Here is a 21,326-nt window from a genome sequence, read left to right on the forward strand (position 1 = left end):
GGCACTTTAGTTCTTCCCACCCTTTGCACTCAAGACCCCGGGTTGTAACTCCACTGCCCAGCCTCACACAATTCCCTTTCCTTCTCCTTCATTCTCCCTATTTCTCATTCCCTCTGACACACCTGCTTAAAAAACAAAAGCGGTCCTATCACCCCAGAACAATACATTTCAAATAAGCATATAAAAGACCTTTTATTGACATGAATAAATTGATTGGGACCATTACTTGGTGGCTGCTTCCCACAGAAAAAGCCTCTTAAAAGCAGCCCGAGGCAGGGCAGCAAAAATTTACATTTAGATGAAGGCATTCCTGTCACAGCACCTCCCAGCAGTTGCTGGCCCCGGGTACTGTCTGCAGAAAAAATCCAAGGAGATCTGCTTTTAAATAACGTGGAGGGGAAAGGGAGGAAATATTTCCACAGTCCTGGAATGCTGTGGTCTGGAATCACACGATCTGCACCAAGCAAAGCAACAGGTGAGAGCAGCGACACCACATGCAGAGAGCTTGTCTGGAAACCTGTTTTTCCAGTACAAAATTCCCTGCTTTGTGTACCCCGACACTTGCAGAGGTTTCTGTCACCAGGCTGTGAAGGTTCCCTCACACACTGACACCGGGACAGACTCGGTGCTGCTGTGGGACGCTGTGAGACCACCCCAAATTTACACCGTGAGGGTTTTCCCCCCCCAGCCCTCGCTCAGTTCATCACATCCCAAGTCTTGGAGACATCCGAGGGATGGGATGCTCAGTCCATTGCTCCAGTGCTGCAAAGGGACCCCTTTTAGTGGCTCTATTTCCAGGGTGAGAGCACAGATCTAGCAAGGGTTTTCACTGCCCTTGGCATCTGTGTCCCCAGCCAGCACAGAAGTGGCAGGGAACAAAACCAGACCTGTGGGTTTTGCTGCTGTCATTGAAATCTGTGCTCCAGATTTGTCCAGTTTCAGCACTACACAACAGTTACAAGAGTAAAAACAGCAGATGCAAGTAGAACCAATAAAAATTATGTTTTACTGTCTTATCTACTCTAAAGGAATAATATCAGTCAGCTGGGGAAGAAAAGCAATTCCACCTCCCTAATCAATACCAGATATCAAAACTCAGCACAGCCCAGGTGTTAATACAGCAGCTTGATGGATGAAGGACAGACAAACTACGAACCCTCTAGTTCCACCTCACGTATTTCAAAATGGACATTCTGACTGTTAAATTCTCTCTAAACCAAGAAACTTTACTGTAGAAATTATTAGAGCAGTTTTCAGAATGCTGGGTCAATAATTTTCTTCTTAACAACGAGTACATGAATGTCTTTTTTCTCTAGAATTAACATCAATTAATATTCCTCTTAACACTGAACGTGAGTTAAAGGACAGTTTCACCAGAAGCAGAGTCCTTTTGCAGTGTTCACTGAATACATTAATCCTCAACCCCTACTTCCAATAATTGTCACAGACACTCCCTCTGTGACAAACCCCCCAGAGTTACCAAGTGCTGACCCTGACTGCAGCTCCTCAGGGGAATTGGGTGGAGTGTTCCTTTCCTCCCTGCACTTCTTAAAACCCTGCTGTTGATGCCCATTTTATTTTTCACTCTATAAAAAGCATTAAGCTGTGAAGGAACGGACTGGAGAGAAGGATAAAAGGGACAGTTGGATGACAATAAAACAATTCAGCTTCGAGGGAGGAAACTCCCCCCCCCAAAGCTGTGGGTGGGTGTTTTGAGAGCACAAATCCAGCCACGACCAGGGCGAGAATGAGATCCCTTGTAACTGCCCAGGCTTTGCAATTAGGGTTCATTCCAACAATGCCAGAGACATTCCCACCTTACAGGTTTGACTAATCGTCCACTCCAGCAAAACCAAGACCCCAGGCAAAGTGAAATACAGCTCCACTGACACCACACACAGCTGTTCTCCAAGGCCAGCCCATCAATTTGTTCTGTAATTTCTCTCCCATACACACGTTCCCTGGTGCAGGAAACAGCCTTGCAGCAATAGGAGACAGGAGCGTTCATGAGCAACACCTGAGCAGGGAATTCCTCCTCCTGGTGACATTGCCACAGGTAAGGACACTGGACAAATATTTAAAGAGCTAACGAGTAATGAAACAGGGATTGCAGCAGGACTCAGGAACTGGAAAGACGCAACAAAGTCATGCAGAGGGACAGAATGGGCAACAAAACCAATCACTTTGACCTTTTCCATGTCTTGGACAACTGTGCTCAGTTACCTGTGTGGTTTGGGGCATGGGAAAGAACACTGCTGCATTAATATCAGTAAAGTTATTCATGCTTATGTTGAAGCTGGGCTTGATTTAATGCCCTAAAATTTACATACTCTGACTTCCAAAACCTGAGGTTTTGTAAAACAGCAATCAAACCCTGTCCTGGATGTGACTCTCACCTGCCAAGTGTCCTCCACTCACTAAATGCTATTTTTTGTGGTGTCTTTTCCCCAACCTTTCCCATTACTCATCTGACCAGAAAATGGATGTGACCAATATTCATTGTGAAGACTCATTTCTCACATTTGTGAGCCCCAAAGAAGACAAGCTTATGTTGTGTCAGAAACCCGTGCTGCATCAAGATTCAGGTGCCACTGGTGACTTTTAGAATTCAAGTTTTGTCAAAACATCTGAGAGTTTACACAGATAAATGGTTTTTTTTGCCACATTCCTTCACTGGATTTTTCTTTAGGCAGAAAGTGGGAAAGGGCAGCTGAATTTGCAAGGGGGGAAAGCTACCACTTGTACAGAGATCAGCATTTATAAAGAACAAAAAGCAATAACCTGGCTGAATTGTCCACTTGGGATTCGTGGTTTGCAATATGTTGGTTTTATCTTTTGCTCCAGTTTGATTTTTTTTTTTTTTGCAAAGTCAACACCACGAGGAAAATCAGGTTTAATTAAAGAAGGAAACAAGCAGCACAGCAGTTTGCAAAGGGTGATTTGTACACACAGAGGCCCCCAAAGGCTCTGAAGGCTCTTCCCTCTATCAGACATTGAGTCTTTCTATCTCTTAGATAAACCACCCTAAAAAAGGACCCAACACAAATCCCAGCAAGGCTTTCTCAGGCTTACCTGTCACACCTGGGAACCAAAGGAGGGAAAAGACCCGGGATTGCCACGCAGGAGCAGCTGCCTGGGATACCTGGATGAGCAGCAACATGGACAGACCTGAGCAACCAGAACAAGCCCCTGGGCTGTGGGGTCTGGGCTGCCCCAGGGAACAAAGGACAGGGGAACAAACCTGCCAGGGGCAACAGAGGGACCCAGGTGCTTTGGGGACTGAGGGACAGCACCAGGAGGGGCAGAGGGGAAGCCAGGTTTGAGGAGCAGTGCCAGGGGCTGGGGGACACTGAACCCCAAGGTGTGGGATTCCCTCCCCAGGTAAAACACTGTGGCTGCTCTGGGAGAACAGGCTGTGCCCCAGGACTCCCTCCCACCACCTTTTCCCCACCACAGCAGGGGAAAGGCTCTTACCTGAGGGGCTTCGATCAGCTCCTTCCAGAACCTTCTGGGACAGGGGCTCCCTCAGGGGCTGAGGGGCCCCGCCCTCCCCTCAGGTGCTGAGGAGCCCCACCCTCCCCTCAGGTAATGAGGGGCCACGCCCTCCCCTCAGGTGCCTCAGCCCGGCCCCTCACACAGTTTTAAGGCTTCAGCACCAAACCCAGCACCAGGAGCTCCTGCAAAGTGCAGAAATCTCACGAGCAGCAACACCTGAGCGACCTTCCCTCGTTAACAGGCAATTAATTGCACCTGCTTCACCTTTTCTCCTCGTTAAAAATCCTAAACGATGCCAGCTGTGAAAGGCCAGTTCCCCGCCCGTGGTGAGGGGCTGAGTCAGACGGTGTTTAAGGTCCCTTCCAACCCAAACCATTCCATGGCATTCTGTAAGTGATCCCACGGCCCAGGAAGGATCCCACCCCACCTGCCCCGTGTTCCAGCTGACACAGCACCAAGTGAACTCTGGCACTGTGCATGTAACAAAGCCCCTCCACTGATGGGCTTCCAGCCTTTACCCAAGATCCCATTAACACGAGACCACAATATAAGAACTAACATCGTTTTCAATTTACCCAGCAATAAAAATCCTCTCCAGCCCCCTCTCTCTCCCCCTGCAGAATTCATCATTTTAAATCCGGAAACTCAGAACCTTGTGGCAAGAAAGGGGCAGCCTGAGCCCATTCGAGTTCTACGTTAAGTACAAGGAATTAAAAAAAGAAATGTCAAAATAAATAGCACATGTTCAAGCCAGGCTCAGGAAAAAAAAAAAATAGGCACTTTCAGAAGCTATTTCCAGCAGACAAGAACTGACCTTCCCCTCATAAAATGCCACAGGGTATAAATAGAGCAGCCTCTCATGCCATTTGTCACGGAGACTCCTCTGTCTGCTCCGAGCACGCTGGAAAACAGGACACTGTGCTCACAATGCTCCCAGCACTAATTAGCCTGGAGTCAAAATACTTCGTCTAGTCTATAATACTACTTCTGGAAAAAAAATCACAGATCAAAACCACAGCAGAAACGGGTCAAGAATGCAGCCTTCCCACTCTCTTCTGACCAAGCAATTAATTCTGCAAAGATACTCACCACGGCTCTCCGTGGCATCCCAACGTTTCCCTAAGTTTTGGGGATGCCAGTTATCACAAACTGGAAATAAGGAACCCTCACCAGCCAGCTCACACACACACACAGTGTGATCCCTGCTGGGTGCAGGACAGGGAGCCACTACAAGGGACACAGACATGTCACTTGATGTGATTGGAAGGCAAATTTTAGCTTTTCAGAAGACAATGAAGAGAGTTCTTGTGCATCTCCCTCCCTGCAGTTACCCCTCTGGAATGTGGCTCTTGCCAGCTCTGTATCAGTTGTGTGCAAGGCACAAAATAACATCTCTTTGGAAAAAAATGTGCACAAACCCTCCTCTACTGGGGTGTATATAGTGCATTATATTGAATTTCAAGCTTGCACTTCATAAGTCATCAGGCCTCATTCTCCCTTGCAGGTTCACAAGCAGATTTAAGAGATGAGAGTCTTTCCTACTCCACTGAAATTAGGAAATTCTCCTCTCTGGATTAGAAGTTCTCATCTTCCCGTTGTTCTCTGGCTGAGGCAGTGAGAGCTTCTGCACACTTTATACTTCATTTTAGCTACTGGTTTGTGCTCAGCCACTGTACACTGGAAATCTATGAAATCACATCCTTACACATCCGTTCTTATCCATCTGACTGCTTAACTTCTGGAGAAAACATGCCAAAATTGAGCAGCGTGGCCCTAGAGCAGCAACGTGCCTCGGGGGTGCAGAGCTGGAACTGGACACGATGGTGGGGTTTGTGTGCTGTACATTAAAACCAAAATGATCTCAAAGAAGGAAAAAATAAAGCCAAAAAAACCCAGACAGGTTTGAACCACACATGCCAGCATCCCACATTATCCCAGATGAAAGCAACTCTTCCCCCCCCCCCCAACTAACAACAAGCAACAGACACATTTCGCTTGCAGGCAAAACCTGGCTGCTGTAGTGTAGCTTGGTTTTATTTATGTCCACAAATATTTCAAAAAAATTACAAAATACTCAAATGGAGAGAACACAGAAGTCACGATTTCTGGGTTTCTACTCTGTTTACACTGTGTTATCCCATGGCAAACTACTCATATATACATTAAGCTTCAAGATATATATAAATGTAGCAGTCAGAATGTACACTCTGCTTTAACGGTGCAGTGAAACAAGCTCAACCATGACGACATAGAACAAGAGAGAGACGTTTCAAAAACACTAAAGCAAAGTCTGAAAAATAAAACTTTCAGAACAGAGGAAAAAAAAAAAGAAAAAAAAAAAAGGAAAGAGAGAGATTTTCTTAAAAGAAAACCAAAAGGTCTGGGTTGCTTTTAACAGGGCATCGAACACCGAGATGGCTTCAAAAGCCACTGCATGTGAAGTTGTAGTTAATCACTGGGCTGAAATGGAAGAATTTCAGTGCTTATTTGCTGAATGATGCGAACAAAAGAACTCCCATAAAATATTAGAATGTTCTTCTGTGGGAAAAAACCCAATAAATTTGAACAGACTGCCAACTTCAGCTGAAAAAGTAAGGAATACAGAGAGAGGACCACTGGAGGCAGTTAGGTTTCTCTTAAGAACTATGGCTAAAAATCAGCAAAGAGAAGGGTCAGAAGAAATGGCTGAAGTGGCTGAACTCCCCCAAATTCCACATGGTATAAAAAAAATGAGGGCAGAGATTTAACTGCAGTGTGCCTAATCAGACCTGTAAAGCAAACTGAGGCACCCTCTGCTGAGCAGAGCCCTCTTCCTGGGTACTCAGCTCTGAGCAGAAGTAAAAAACTGTGCTCAGAAGGAAAACATTTCACCTGATCACTGCCCACAGCAACTTCACCTTCCTTGATTCCACACTGACCTCACGCTTTGCCAGTCTCAGGAACACCAGCTGCTCCTCCACAGAGTTCAAACAGAGCAGCTGGAACTGGGTAAGTGTTACTGCAGTTCTTTAGCACTGAGAAATCTGGAATGGAGGGCAGAAAAAGGAGATCAGCATTAGCTGAAATAGTCCTCCTGTCTCTCTCCTCACTCTTGCTTTAAGTGAGCCTGGAATAGAGGCATAAATTTAATTTAAATTGCTGTCACTGACTGTCCAACCCCAACCTTCAGGCAGGTTTGAGGTGCAGGAGGTGGGTGAGCACTGTGCCTGCCACAGCTTCCATCAGAACAACTGATTAACTACAGGTTTATCATGGGTGGCTCAGAACAGTCCTAGGACACAACCATCACACTGAACAGGTTACAACAGCAGAGAGAGAGCACTCATGAGTTAAGAGAGAGAATGGGGGGAAGTTGTGCACCAGCAGAAAAAAAAATGACCAGCATGTTCAGATGTCCATTGGTCACGTCACCCTCTGCTCTGGCAAAGAAAAAGTGGCAAAACAGGGAAAAAATGTTTAAAAAAAATCTGCCTAGTAAGCAGAGCTGTCTCCAGAATAATGCTCACTGGCCTTCTGTGTGTTCCTCTCCTCTCACCACCCTCAGTGGCCAAGAGGAGTTATCCTCCATGGATCAGCTGGGAGCCAGTAAATGTTACTGTCCATAATCAGGTTAATGCCAAAGCAATAAAAGTTCCTGAGATGCAGAACACTGGTGGCAGTTAAAGAGCTTTTGCTTATAAAAACAAAACTCAAACAGTCAAAGAGAAAAACCAGACTGGTGTTTGCAAAACAACTTTTAACGAGTTGCCTTAGTCCACTTTTGTTGAGAACTTCTCAAACAGGAGGCCAGAAAGAGCACATCCTCCAAAATATGCACATGCAGACAAAATTCTGGCTGGGAACATTTTCAAAAAGAGACCTTTAGAAGAGATTATTTCTTTGAACTTTTTGCCTACAGTCTAAACCCAGTGTCCTCAGGTTTAAGTTTCCAAAGGTCACAGGGAAGAAGTGCTCTGTGGCCACACTGAAAAGGAAAGCGCCGAAGGAGGGATCCAAAGGGTCAGGCTGGTTCCAAGGGACATCTGTGCTGCTGAGAAACCCAACTCAACAGAAATCATCTGCAGAACAGAGAGATGGAACACCAACAAAAAACCCCCAAACAACCAAACCAACCGAAAAAAACCCAAGAACAGAAACAGTCATTTGCAACATTATCCCTGCAAATCCCTTTAATGCTTATTGTTGATATCAAACCAAATTTCAAGCTTTTACCCATTTGAAATTATTGATACCCATCACTCCCTTTAATTAAAGGGATAATTATATATATATATTTTATTAAAAAATCAACTCTGTATTCTGTCAATACCAGGTAGGAATTCACAATTTGTGATGTTACTGAAAATCAAGATAAACGTTTCTGGAGTTTTGTTTTGTTTTTGTTTCTCCCCTCTACCCAAAAAAAGTTAATATTTACAGACTTAAAAAGCCATGCTGCAGAACTGAGCTCTCTTTAAAATTATGAAGATTTCCTACAATGTATTAAAATAAAAGTAGATTTTTATTATTATAGCACTTGGATTCAGAGCTTGTTATGTCACCTACTTGCAATCCTTGTTTTTTTTTAAATAGCTATAGATGCATTGAGTGTCTCTTCACGCACAGTGACTTGTGTTGTGAACCTGATTCTAGCACCTACTGAAAACAAACTAGTAAGAAAAGAAAAAAAGGAAAAAAAAAAGAAAAAAAAAACCAAGATTGCAGGAAGTTCTCTGAATATTCCACACAGTCCTGTATTTCCAATAGGCTTCTGAATACGTTGTCATGCAGGGAGACCCACACCAGTCTTGAGAAACCTTCTCTACAAATGAACACTATGCTGATAAGTCTCTACTTGTTGGGTGGTTGCTTCTGTTTTAAATATATAAAGAAATCTTTATAAGATATTCTTTTCCTTTTGTAGCTCTTCTCCGTATGTAAAAATGTTCCACTCCTTCCCAAGGACTGGGGTTTCCACAGCCAGCGTCACAAATAAATAATTTATTACAACTGTTTGTCACCTTCTTTCTTCAGTCGACTGCAAGAGAAAGAAAAACTCGATTTAACACAGAGAAGGGGGTGTCAGACACTTCAGAGCCAGCTCTGTCTTCCTGCCACCTCTCCCAGGTGCCCTGAAGGGAACAGAGGTTGCAGGTTTTGAGCTCAGAGCCCAGAAGTGAGTGTGCTGTCCCAGCACTGATAACTCTGGGTGTGCAGGGGGGAGTGATGACCTTCTGCTCCCCAAAGTGCCCCTGCCATGGGAGCACCAGCACCAGTGCCAGCTCATCAGCTCCAGCCTTATCTGCAGCCCCAGCTGTGGCAGACTGGCTGTGCCCGTGGCACGAGGCCACCAGGCAGTTCTGGACAGCAGGAGCAAGGAGGGAAGCATCAGAGTGCAGGGCAGGAGTTGAATATGCTGCTTCCCAGATATCCTGGCTACCCACACACACATGGAATGATCCCTGGGAAGTGCTGATGCTGTCAGTGGTCACTGCCAAACAGGAACTAAGGTGGTGTCACACACAGCCACTCCACCATCAACACTGCAGAGCAGTCAGGGGAGGAACAACTCCCAGGATTGATCCAGGCCTTCTCAGCTGGCAGTGCAGGACCTGTATCATTCACACACTTCAACTTCCTAGTGCCCTCAGTCATTTCTCAGGATTGACTGAATCCCTCTGCCCACCCTCCACTGCTCTCAAGGAAGAGAAGGAGATGTGGAAACAGCCATCACAGCATCACACTAAAAACCCCAATCAGAGGGAATCCTGCAATGTAAGACTCAGCTAGTCTAATCTTGTTCCAGTAATTTGGACCCTGCTTCCAATCTGCCCAAACCAGGTCTTCATCTGTAAAGCTTCACCTGTAACTGCACCAGGACAGTGACTCACAGCGAGAAAGGCAGAAATTCAGAAGGAAAAAAGATGAAATGTAAAGAAATACAAAGGGATCTCCCACGTTTCCACAACGTGGGATCATCTCTCACCTGTAATAATCTTCCTGACTCGGTAGATGCCCACCATGCATGTGAGGATGCCCGTGCAACCACTGCTGCTCCATTGCCAGTCTTTGCAGCTCTGCGGACTGGGCGTGCATGGCCTGCAGCTGGTGGGCTGCTGACATGGGAGGTGGAATGGCACCAGGCAGATCCCGTGGGTAAGGAGTACCTAAGAGAGACAGGGCCCATTTTATAGACACTTGTTTGCTACAAGGTGTGCAGAGCTGTCCCTACAAACCAACAGAACCGACCTGCTGCAGCTCAACTCCCCCCGCCAGGAAAACACCACATCTCACACCAAAGGCAAGCTTTGTAAAGGACCATAAAATGCTCTCACCAAAGACTGGATGTCGGAGCATTTCATGCTCGTGAGGTGGCTGCCCTAGCAATGGGTTGGGGATGGTCCCAGGTGGGTAGGGAAAACGTGCCAAATGGGGTCCAGCTGCTAAAGGATCCACCAGCGGGTGAACAGGTCCTGCTGAGCCTTGGAAAGAAGGAAAGAAAGCATCAGTCAACTGCCTTGGGATCGCAGAGGGACTGCAAGGGAAAGGAATGACACAGCTAACACAATTCTCCCTCGGCTGGTACCTGGTCCAGAGCAGAAATTTGGGGTCATTTTGCCTTCTATTCATCTCCAATCTAAGGAGACAAGTGGATTATAACGGCAGTGACCACTACTCTGGAGCAAAGAACTACTTAGAGACACACAACTGTATTTTAGGAGCCCCTCACTGTATTTGAACCTGCCATCCAATATTAAAGCTAAATTACTTTTCAAATACAATCAGGAGAGATCTGGCAATGGACTGACTTGGCTCTGTCTGTACCAGTGAGAGGCAGAACGTACAAACCAGATTTTTCTCCAGCTGGGGACTATCAGACTTACCTGCACAGAGGTGCTGAGTGACTGACTTACCTGACAACAGAACCCTGGTACAGACATGACCTATGGCAAACTCCTTCTGCTATCTGGGGCATGCAAACCTGCCTCCAACTGAGCCAGCCTGTGATTTCTGCATCACTCTCAGGCCATGGCCACAAACAACAGCTTCAGGAGTGCTGACACTCAGCACTATCACTTCCTACCTGTAACCCCCAGCCCTCAACAATGTCACAACACCCTGCTGATTTCCTGGCTGTACAATCTGCATTCTGCAGCAGCACTCAAACTCTCTCCAAACTCCCCAGAGCAGCTCTCCCAGCATATCTGAGGCACGATGCTGCAAGGCAAAGTCTGCTACATTTGCTTGCACAAACACTGCTTTGGTAACCACCAGAACCTGCACTTTAAGTACTTGGATTTTTTCTCCCCTTTCTTGGAAGTGACTGCACCTGGTGCCTGGCTTGTCATGTTCTCTCCAGTCTGCCACCTAAAGAATCTGGAAACTTCTGCTTAGTGCCTCATCTTCAGGACTCCAGACCTCTAGAGGAGTTGCTTTAGAAATGAGCAAGGCATCGATTCATCTTTGAGGCTATTAAATATTTCTGGAAATAAGTTTCCAGGTATAAGAATACACCCTAAATAAAAAGATGCCAGTGCACAATTTTAGATGATTCTCGTGAGAACTGTGACAGAGGATTTCAGCTCAACTAAAGCCAGGTGGTTAGCATGTTCAGGGGCTAAAGAGATGGAAGTTTTTCTCCAATTTGTTTTTTCAGTTCCTATATGGAAACGCCATGTCCAGTTATACCTCCTAATGTAACAGCCACGAGCAGCAGCAGTGTCACCCTTGCCCTGTTCACCAGACACCACTCTAAGGTGCTGCCCTAGGATGCCTGTATTTAAAAAAAAACCAAACCACAAACCAGCAAACCTTTCCCAGTGACAGTGTGGAGTCTCAGTGAGCATCACTGTGGTGTTACCAATCCTGTTTCACTATTACTGGTTCACTCTCACAGAAACTACCTGCATTTCAGTTATTACAACCTTACACAGGACAGAATCACACCATGGACAAGAGGGCACAGTCTAAAGCTGCACCAGGGGAGATTTAGGTTAGACATTAGGAAGAAATTCTTTATAGAGAGAGTGATCAGACACTGGAATGGGTTGGGCTGCCCAGGGAGGTGGTGGAGTCACCATCCCTGGAGGTGTTTAAGGAGAGACTGGATGTGGCACTGAGTGCCATGGTCTAGTAAGCAAGGTGATGTTGGGTCAAAGGTTGGACTTGATGAACTCAGAGGTCTTTTCCGACCTCGGAGATTCTGTGGTTCTGTGAAAACAGGGATTTTGCCACTTGAACCCTGGGGTCCCAGCCTGCCTGTTCGGGGCAGACTGACACTAACAGCTCAGGGGAGGGGTTCCCTGGGGAATCACCCAGTTCCCTGGGCTCACCTTGGTGCAAGGGATCCTGCTGGTGTAGGTGTAGATGCGAGTGTATGTGTGAGTGCTGGTGGTGGTGGGGCGTGACGTTGAACATCTGGAGCCGCGCCAGGGGGTCGTTGGTGAGCGATGCCATGCGCTCGGCGTGGATCCGCTCGGCCGCCAGCCTGTCGGGGTAGCTCATCTCCGGCCGCAGCTGGGGCCCCGCCAGCGCCAGTCTCTCCCTCTCCAGGGGGTTCAAACCCGGGTGGAAGGAAGCGAAGGGGTGAGGTCCTGCCGTGGGTGGAATAGTCAGTGCGCCGTGCCTGGCAAAATGCTCCATGGGGTTGGTGGCCGGGTGCAGCGCGTCCAGCTCCGGGGGCTTCACCTCGAAGCCAGGCTTCATCCTCTCTCTCAACTCCCGCTCCCGGATTTCCCGCTCCCGGATCTCCCGCTCCCGCAGCTCTCGCTCCCGAATGGTGGGATCCACGTTGTAGAGGCCGGGCATGTGGTAGGCCAGGAGTGGATCCGTGGGGTTGAGGGGCACGAAGAAGGGGTGGTTGCGGTTTGTGGGCGACATGACGTGAGGCCGCGCGTACTCGCTCAGTGTCCGTAACGCGGGCGTGTCCGGCCCGATGTAGGGGGGAACAGCAGCGATGGTGGTCGGGGGAGGTTCAAATGAAGGTCTCATGTGTGCTGGCCCGCTGAGCTGGGACTCGCCAAGACGGCCCTCGTGGGAGGAGCTGGATACCTTCTGCTGCACAGAACGGGGGGAGAGAAGTTTAGTCCAACACACAGCTCAGAACACTACAGGTGCATGCTTCCCATCTTTGCCTCAAGCAGCTAAGTTCAGACTTTGGCTCTCTATACCAACACTGGAGTTCGGATCTCCTCATAAAGAAAGTTAATTAAGTTCACTTCAACTTTAAGAAGCCTTCAGATGCCTTTTTTCCCTGCAGACAGCTCTCATGTGCCTGCACACTAGTGCAAGGGACACAAAGACATTTATTATATCTGCGCAGTGTTTTTCTACTGCAAGTGAATGTCAACACTTGGCTTCCTTCTCCCCAGCTGCTCTGGCTTCCCTCACACCAGACACAGAGCAGGAGCAGAAGCTCTCCATTTCCTTTAAGAAGACAGTCCCAGAGTGGGCTGGATACACACAGCTCCATATTCAGGAACACCCAACTGCACAGGCATTACAGTGCTCCTGGGATCTGCTTTCTGCAGTGACCACCCACGTCAGACCCAACCACCAGCTCCCTCCCACCGCTCTGAGCCACCGCTGAACCTACCGCAGCTCTTTCCGCCTCTCGTTCCCGCTCCCGCTCCCTCTCTCTTTCCTTCTCCTTCTCTTTCTCTCTTTCCCTCTCCTCTCTGGCTTTCTGCTCCGCTTCCCTTTTGGCCTTTTCAATGGCCTCTTCTCTCTTCTTGGCCAGTTTTGATCCTGCCAGAGGCATGAAGTACAGGTCTGCTCTTGAGCATGAATTGTAGCCACGGTCCAGGTGCTTATAGAACCTGAAAGAAGCACGAGAGAAGGAGCTTATCCCTGGGAAAGATGCAGGAGTCTGGGATTTGAGAGCTGTATGTCAATAATAAAAAAAACTATCACTTTGCACTTATACAAAGCACTAGCAGCTTCCTTGAAAGCCAGGAGAAAATTAATTGAACCATGTTACTCCACAGACAATGGAATGTAAAATCAGAGCACAATCAGTGCTTAACTGGTGAAACTTCCATACCTGGCTGACTGACTGGCGTGACTTGGGATATCCACCACAGTGGGCTCTGGTGATGGACTCCTGGGTGGAGGGGGAGGGCTTTCTGGTTCCTCAGCTTCATCTGGGACCTCCTCTTTGATCTGGATGGGTGGCAGCGTGCAGGCTGTCACCACGGGCACCGTCCCACTAGAGGCTGCTGACGTGGAGATGGAAGTCTGGAGCGGGATGCCGGGCATGGTGGGTGGCGTGGAGGTGGAGGGGCACGAAGGAGGGGTGATGGAAGGTGGGCCCCCTGGGACAAAGGGATGCTGAGAAAAGGGGGGCTGGGAGGATACCTGATGGAGTCCAGAGGGGGGGTGACTAGCAGGAGGGGGAAGGCTCTGACTCTGGGTCAGAACAGGAGGCTGGGCTTGCGAGGACTGCAGTGGTTGGCTTTGAGGCATCAGCTGCAGAGGGGGAGGGTGTGCAGACGGAGGGTGGTGAGTCGAGAGGGAGCTCAGAGGTTTTAAAGCGGGCGGTGGAGGCAAGTTGGAGTTCATGGAGAACGGAGACGGGCCGGAGAGGTGAGGAGGGTGCTTGTGGGATGGAGCAGTGGGGAGCTGAGGGATGGGGGTGGTAGGGGGAGGTTTGATGTGAGGCATGGCCATGGGGGCGGGGGGCAGGGGCTGCTCCCGCGGGGGCTGCGCCTGCTGCAGCGAGGTGGCCGTGGGCAGGACAGGCTGTGTCACCTGCAGAGCCGAGTGGGAATGAGAGGGGGCTTGTGTCTGGAGGGGAACCTGAGACTGAGATGACTGAGCAGGCAGGGAAAACGGCTGGGAAGGTACGGGATGGGGCAGGAGGGGCTGTGCCTGCAGGCTGTGAGGGGCAGGCTGGGCCTGGCTGTGGAGGGGGGGCTGCGTGTGGGGCTGTGAGGAGGCAGGGCTGGGCTGGCTCTGCGACACGCTCAGGGGCTGCAGCGGAGGGTGGGGGGACGGGAGCCTCTGCGGGTGCAGAGCAGGGGCCTGCTGGATGTGGGAGTGAGGAGGAGGTGGGGCAGGGGCCTGGGGCTGGCTGGAGGGCTGGGACGCTGGCGGGGACACCTGTGGTGGGGCCGAGGCAGCGCTGGACACTGCGGGCAGCGACGCCGGTAACTGGGCCGGTACGGGAGGTGTGGGTGGAGGAGCCTGGCCAGAGCTGCTCTGTGCCTGCAGCACCTGGGGCTGTGCCTGCAGCACTTGCTGCTGGGCAGAGGAATCCGAGTCGCTCTCATTGTCCTGAGGGCTGGGGATGCTGGGCGAGGTGCTCCGGTTGTCCTGGTCGATGTCCTTGGGGTCGCTGCTCCCCTCGTCGTTGACGCTGCGGCTGTCGGAGCTCTCGCCCTCGCCCTCACCCTCCGAGGGGGAGTTGGGCCTGCTGATCTCCTGCAGGGAGAGGGGAACAGTCACCTCTGCACCGAGGGCATCCCCAGTGTGCCACAGGATGGGACCTGTCACACCAGTGCAGGAACCCTCTGAACCTCCCAGCAGGCAACGCAAATATCCAAGGGGAGGGTGCCAAGACAACAGAGCCAGGCTCCTTTCAGGAGTGCCCTGAAATGCAGCAGGTTCTCCCTGAACACAGTGAAACACTTTGAGGGTGACCAGCAATGGAAAAGATTTGTCCTGAGAGGCTGTGAATCCTCCATCTTTGGAGACATTCAAAAGCCACCTGGACACATATCCTGGGCAGTCAGCTCTAGGTCTGGAACAGAGAAGGTGGCCTAGATGGCCTCCAGATCCCTTCCAACCTCAGCCATTCTGGGATTCTCTATGGAAATATGGAAAGCTCAAGTTCAAAATTTCCAAATCCTATGCACAGAGTGAACCTGGTCAGATACACAGAGACATCCTGAAAGTATTTCAACTGAGCTTTGATACCACTGAATTAAGAGAACTCCAGTGGTAGTCTTCTAACTTTCCACAGAACAGGAAAAAATAAATTTAAATTAAAAAAAAATAGGGGTAGAGGGGGTGGAAAATAGTCCAAGTGTACTCCTATATGGTTGGTATTGATATTAAAGCAAAAAACAACTTCTGGACTTACCCTGTATCATTCCACTGTTTTCAACAGAAGGAACACATTACAATATTGGTTCCTTTCCAGCCCCAGATTAAGTTACAATTTGCTGTGGCTTAAATTGATTTAATGTTTTTGGTTTGTTACTAGGTTTGCAACCACCCCTCACCCTCTCAAACCATTCTCTTAAGAGGAAATATTCCTCTGTGGGACTCACTTGAGTTTTGGATTTTTTGGCATTGGACCTGTCAGGTTCCTCTGTGTCTGACGCTGCCTTTTCCCGCTGCCTCTTGGAGTTCTTGAGAGGAGAAGACACCTCTTCTTTTATCTTCTGCCACAAGGGAAGCAGAACACAGCAGTTACCAGTGGTGTAAATGCAAAAATAAATTGAGTGTATGCCTGTGATACCATATTTAACACAAATACAGGAGAAGGGTTCCTATGGAGCAGGAGAACTCAGAAGCTGAGATAGTATTTAACAACAACCCAACAGGCATCAAGCTAACAGGAAAAATGAGTGAATAAAGCCTTCCTCTTATCAAGGGGTATTTTAAAGAGCTGTGCAGGACCAAGTCCACCAGGAACTCATGGCAGATCAACTGGCCCAGGTTTACTCTTCTAACAGAGCCCAACACCAGCTGTTAACAGAGGATGGAATGAGAATTTCTGCAGGAGACAGGCACAAGATAAGCCTCATTAAAGTCCTGCTTTACTCCTGATATTTTGAGAGGAATATTTTTAGATCCCCTCAAATACAGGGCTATAGCTATTATAAGACTACTACCTTCTTTCATGGCCTGGGACAGCTTTATACATCACATAATTACCTAACCTAACTAACTTCAAATTCTGCCAGGTTTTCAGTTTTGTAATGTGAAAACTTGCTCCATACTCCAGTTTTGATTTTTTTTTTTTAAATATTTATTTTTAACTTGCTACTTTTTTGCTTAGTGGCAAGTCTTGCTGCTTCATGTGGCTTTGTTTCTTTAGAACTCCCTTGGAAAGACATTTATTCATTGAAACAGAATCAACTGTCAGCTTTGCTCTGAAAAATCAAACAAATACACCTCCAGAAAAACAGTAACAGAAGTAGCCTCAATTACCACACATTCAAATTCCTTTGTAAACAAAGCCTAAGTACTGCTTAAAAAAAAAATCCTTAAAAAAACCCCAAACTGTCTACTTGTCTCAAATACAGCATTTCTGAGCTGTATTACTTCCCTGAGCTTAATGCCTGCATTTGCATCTGAAATGGGAGGATTAATTTCTCGTGAGAGCAGAAAGGTTATGTGGGGATATCTGAATGGCCTGATCACCACCCAACCCTCTCTGCACAGGAACTCAGCAGCAGCTCAGCTGCACCGGGACATTCTCTGCTTAGCCACACAAGCAGGAATTTCTGGGTCACGGGGAGATTCTCCAGCCTCCTGCAGCCTCGTGTGTCTGACTGAGAGGCCTCAGGAGTGCTGTCCTAACACACCAAAGGCGTGGGAAAAGGTTACCTTGGTGGATTTTTTCACTGAGTCTGCCTTGCTGTCGTTGCTGGAGGTGCTGGCGGCGCTGGGCGAGTTGCGGCCGCTGGACCTGATGTCCTCGTTGATGGGGGAGGCTCTACCATCGGGGCTGGCTGGCTGCTTCTTCCGACCACTGCGTAGTGTAGACATCTGGGGTTCAACACAGACAAGTGTATCCAAGTCAGAATCTGCCCAACCTCTTGGATTTCCTCTGCCTTACAGCAGGGGAGTGCAGGAAGCGCTCGTGCCAAGAACCAAAAACCAGGAGCGCTGTTACAACTTCTCCTTGAAAGCCCATCTGGACTTCAAAGGAGGCAAATCCCTCATTTGTCTACTCAAAACCAGTAAGTGCTGATTATTTAATTTAGTACTGTCTGTCAGAAGTAAGGTTAGAAAGATGTTTCAATGCACATTTGCAAGTCTGCCTACACACAGGAGTGAATGAGACAGGAGAGGACCCCCACGTTCCACTAAAAATAGTCTACCTGTTGGCATTCAAGCAGTCAAGCCCAGGTTCTAAACCCCCAGTTTGTGTGCTCCTAGTATGTAAAAAGGGGTCACAGTCAAGTTTATTTCAATAATTAATGCTGTTTCCCTCCCAGTTTGGCAGTTTTTCTGGATGACTGGCTACCATAAAAGCAATGAGCCAACATTACCCAAGAGTGGAGCCTCACAAGAGATTCAGAATCAATGGTCATATCATCATGATCACAAAGACAGGGAGGGGAGGGTATGGAAAAGAAATCTATCTGCTGCTTTCAATCAGCCAAATCCAAATCAAAGATCAAATTAGCCAGAGCTGCTGTCAGAGCTCTCCCAAGTGATGTGCTCACAGGAGGGCTCCCAGCGTTCCACCCTGAGTAACAACTCAGGGACAGGGCACACCAATCACAGAGGCAAAACAGAGCTCTCTGCAGGGAAGACATCTGAACTCCAGTAATATGAGGAGACCACATGAACAGCATCTAATTTTTTAAAACTCTTCCCAAGGGCTTAACTCTGACAGGATCCAGCTGGAAGGAGGACACGTACTAGAACAGAATCTCTAACACACTGTCAAGTGCCCCCTTACGATGCCAGTCCACTGCCAGTCATTACAAACATGGAAATAACTGATCTGAGCTTGCAGAGACATTTCTGCTCCTTTTTCCAAAGAAAGCCTCAACCTCAGCAAAGCTCACACAGAAATGCAGCAGCAGGCCCAGTCCAAGTGAGATTAGCTCAGCTGGTGCTAAAAATGCCAAGGTCATGGGTTCAACCCCTGTATGGGCCATTCACTTCTGAAGAGTTGGACCTGATGATCCTTGTGGGTCTCTTCCAACTGAGATTATTTTGTGTGATTCTGTGGAACCAGCACGATGGAGAAAGGGTCAGTTGAGGAGTCTGACCCTTCTCCGCCACAGGATGAGGGTTAAACCTACCGAGCCTCGACTCCGCCGTGTCCTCATGCTATGCTTTCCACTGAGTCCATCATCTTCCTCTTTGACAGGCTTGAACATAAAGGGTGGAGGGTCAACTGGCTTCTCGATGGGTGGCAGCTCCCCGTACTTCTTGAAGTGAATCCGACAGTCCGTGCACAGCAGGATGTTCTCCCGCCCGCCGTGGTGCCAGTCCTTGGAGGCTTGGGGCAAGGAGAGCAACAGCTCAGCAACACAAAAGCACCAGGTCCCCAGAACAAGCACACTGGGTTATTTAAAAAGCTGCAGTTAGAAAAGTAGCTGCTTTTCTAAGGGGTAACGAAGTTGGAGAAGCTTCTGGAGAACTCTGTCCCGTTCCAGTGCACATCTTCAACGTTCAGTTTACAAACTAGTTGTTTGCTTGAGAAACTACAGCTTTGAAAGCAAAGAAAGAAGCCTTATCTGCTCTACCTGGGAGCTAACAGGCAGCTGTTGTTCTCCAAAGCTGTGGTTTCTGCAAGAGCAGCAAGTTGTGAACCTCTCATTTCCTTCCCTGTTTTGGGGCTCACGTTTCCATGCCGTGCACATGCCCAAATATCAACCAACCTTCAGAGCACCCACGGGAACGGGGCTGATGCAGAAGAGATTTGGTGCAGCATAAAGAAGTTGTGTGTGTGACAGTCACAGCCCAATATTGATTCATTACATCACAAATTGATTACATAGATTGTGGATTATGGAGATTTATTCCTGTATAAATGTCTACCCCAGGGTTCTCCTTTGTCACTGCAATATTAATTTGCAATGGCAAAGCCTGATTAACCCTGCAAGGAGGAATGCTGCATATTTTAGCTGATTCAACCCCACATTTTTTTCCTGAACAGCTGTACAAGCACACAAACTGCTCCTGCTTGAAGGAACCCCCATGAAACAGGCAGCAGAAGGGAAAGCCAGCAGTGAACTGGGACATACTGGTGGTGAAGCAGTGGCGGCAGGCGTAGCCCTTCAGCTCCTGTTCGCTGTCCTCGCTGTCAAAGTCATCTTCACTGGCTGAGCTCAGGTCCACTGAACAAGTGAAGAACAAGGGAAAAAAAGAGGAAAATGGAAAATAAAACACTCAGCAGGATTTTCTATTTCCTCTTACTTGGCTAAAATAACCATTAATAAAAATAGCTGGTGACTTCCTACAACCACCCTGCCTTGCATGGCCATTAGTTCTGATTTTTCAAACTAGGCAAGGCCAGACCTCATCAGCCTCCAGGTTAAAGGAGGATTCCAGGAACGTGCCAAGTGACACAACTCACAGAACTTGATTCAGTACACGGTACATTTCCAGATAAATTGTCATTCAGATGTCATTCCTGGGGAGCTGGAGAGGCTGTGTTCCAAAAACACAATTTTCAAGAGAAAAGAGGTTTCTCCTCTAGAACGTGTTCAAATTTAAAACCTAGTATTCTATACTTAAAACCTACTTTGCTACATTTAATGAGCAGACACTGTGGTGGCTTTTGTGTTTTTTATTTTGTTTCCAGATTTGCCTTGCAGCCCAGCTGAGGACCAATGTCACGCTCTGTTAGACACTGGCTGTATTTAACCAGGAGCAGATGTGTTTGTGGGTGGAAGAATCAATGCTTACATATAATGGACCTGTTTGGAAAACATGCTGTGATTCTTTTGGATGAGAGGCACTAAAGGACACCACCAGCTTTCCAATCCTTACTCGAGCCTCAGAGAGCTTCAACCCGTGGCAAACTCACATTTCAAAACCACATTTCAAAGAAGAGGAGGACATGGAAAGGGCCCCTTTCCTTTGTGGCAAGCAGTACACAGCAAATTAGCAGATTAAAAGGCTGTGAGCAAAAAAGCAGCATCTGAACCACCGAAAATCTGCAGACACCACAAAAACTGTATCTTATCTTCTAAGCAACTCAGGAGTAAATCCTTTCTTTCTGAGAGCGCTGTGTTCTTCAAGCACCACCACTATAAATTCACAACATAACAGGTCTGTAATTTGTCACAAGCAGAAAGCCCTCTGGCTTCTTTTGTTCTAATCCTTAATTAGAAGAGAAGTCCTTGATGCAAGAACACTGGTTTTCTAAAGGTTCCAAGAGGGTGTTTTGTACATGCAGGTTACAGTTTATGGATTATAGCTTATGGATTCTGCAGTAGCTGCCATCAGCATTTGTCAGCAACTCGTTACCCTTCAAATTAACACAGGGCCCCATCTAATAACCAGCACCACCATAATCCCCACAGTAATTCCTGCAGGTGTTTAAACCCTGACTGCAAAACTGACCCCAGGCTAGGACTTGCTTTCTTTTACTGAATTGATTTTTATTCTCATCCTGCACTCGGATCCATATGGACAGGTCCTTCCAACCACAAGCTCTGTGATGTGCTGACTCTCTTGGATTGAGCTGTAGAGTCCAGATCCTCACTTCTTGTGCACACAGAAACCAGCAATAAATCCTATCGATTCAGCAAGGAAAAACTAACAGCCCTTTCCTACCACCTCACTACCACCTGCTCCAGAATTCTGTCCTGCCTGATCACCACATCCTCCACCTCCCCCACATTCTGCCTTCCACACAGTCCCCCTTCTTCACAAGGCACGTGAAACGTGCTGGGTTTAGTCCACGGAAAGATTCTAAACCTCACAGGGTAATTAATACAAAGCCTTTTATAGAAGGATGAAAGTTTATCTCCAAATGGATGTTGCTGATCATAACCCTATGCAGTGCAGCACATGCAATGGTTTGGGGAACTACTCTTGGTTTGGACACTTCTGCTCCAGTCAAGGCCAGTGTTCTCCCAGGATACCCTGAGACAGTGCTGGACACAGCACCCACTGAGGTCCTGCACAAGGTGTGGGTCACCCAGGAAGGA

General features: G+C 48.0%; 1 protein-coding gene across 7 annotated transcripts in view; it reads right to left on the minus strand.

The window, feature by feature from the left end:
- Positions 1–5,484: 5,484 nt before the first annotated feature.
- Positions 5,485–21,326, minus strand: part of RERE (arginine-glutamic acid dipeptide repeats) — a 204,006-nt gene continuing 188,164 nt past the window's right edge. For 3 of the 7 annotated variants that reach the window (XM_064678473.1, XM_064678477.1, XM_064678474.1), the window contains 10 exons: positions 19,413–19,505; positions 18,465–18,664; positions 17,032–17,193; positions 15,747–15,860; positions 13,517–14,895; positions 13,070–13,292; positions 11,808–12,531; positions 9,810–9,956; positions 9,461–9,641; positions 5,485–8,512 (listed from right to left, as the gene is read on the minus strand). In XM_064678473.1, the coding sequence (XP_064534543.1) occupies positions 8,479–8,512; positions 9,461–9,641; positions 9,810–9,956; positions 11,808–12,531; positions 13,070–13,292; positions 13,517–14,895; positions 15,747–15,860; positions 17,032–17,193; positions 18,465–18,664; positions 19,413–19,505 (3,257 nt within the window). In that variant the 3' untranslated portion in view covers positions 5,485–8,478. The remainder of the gene's footprint in view (positions 8,513–9,460; positions 9,642–9,809; positions 9,957–11,807; positions 12,532–13,069; positions 13,293–13,516; positions 14,896–15,746; positions 15,861–17,031; positions 17,194–18,464; positions 18,665–19,412; positions 19,506–21,326) is intronic. The other 4 variants (XM_064678476.1, XM_064678479.1, XM_064678475.1 and 1 more) reach the window with 2 other exon arrangements.

This window comes from Pseudopipra pipra, chromosome 22, assembly GCF_036250125.1.
Source record: "Pseudopipra pipra isolate bDixPip1 chromosome 22, bDixPip1.hap1, whole genome shotgun sequence".
In the NCBI taxonomy this organism is placed as follows: domain Eukaryota; kingdom Metazoa; phylum Chordata; class Aves; order Passeriformes; family Pipridae; genus Pseudopipra; species Pseudopipra pipra.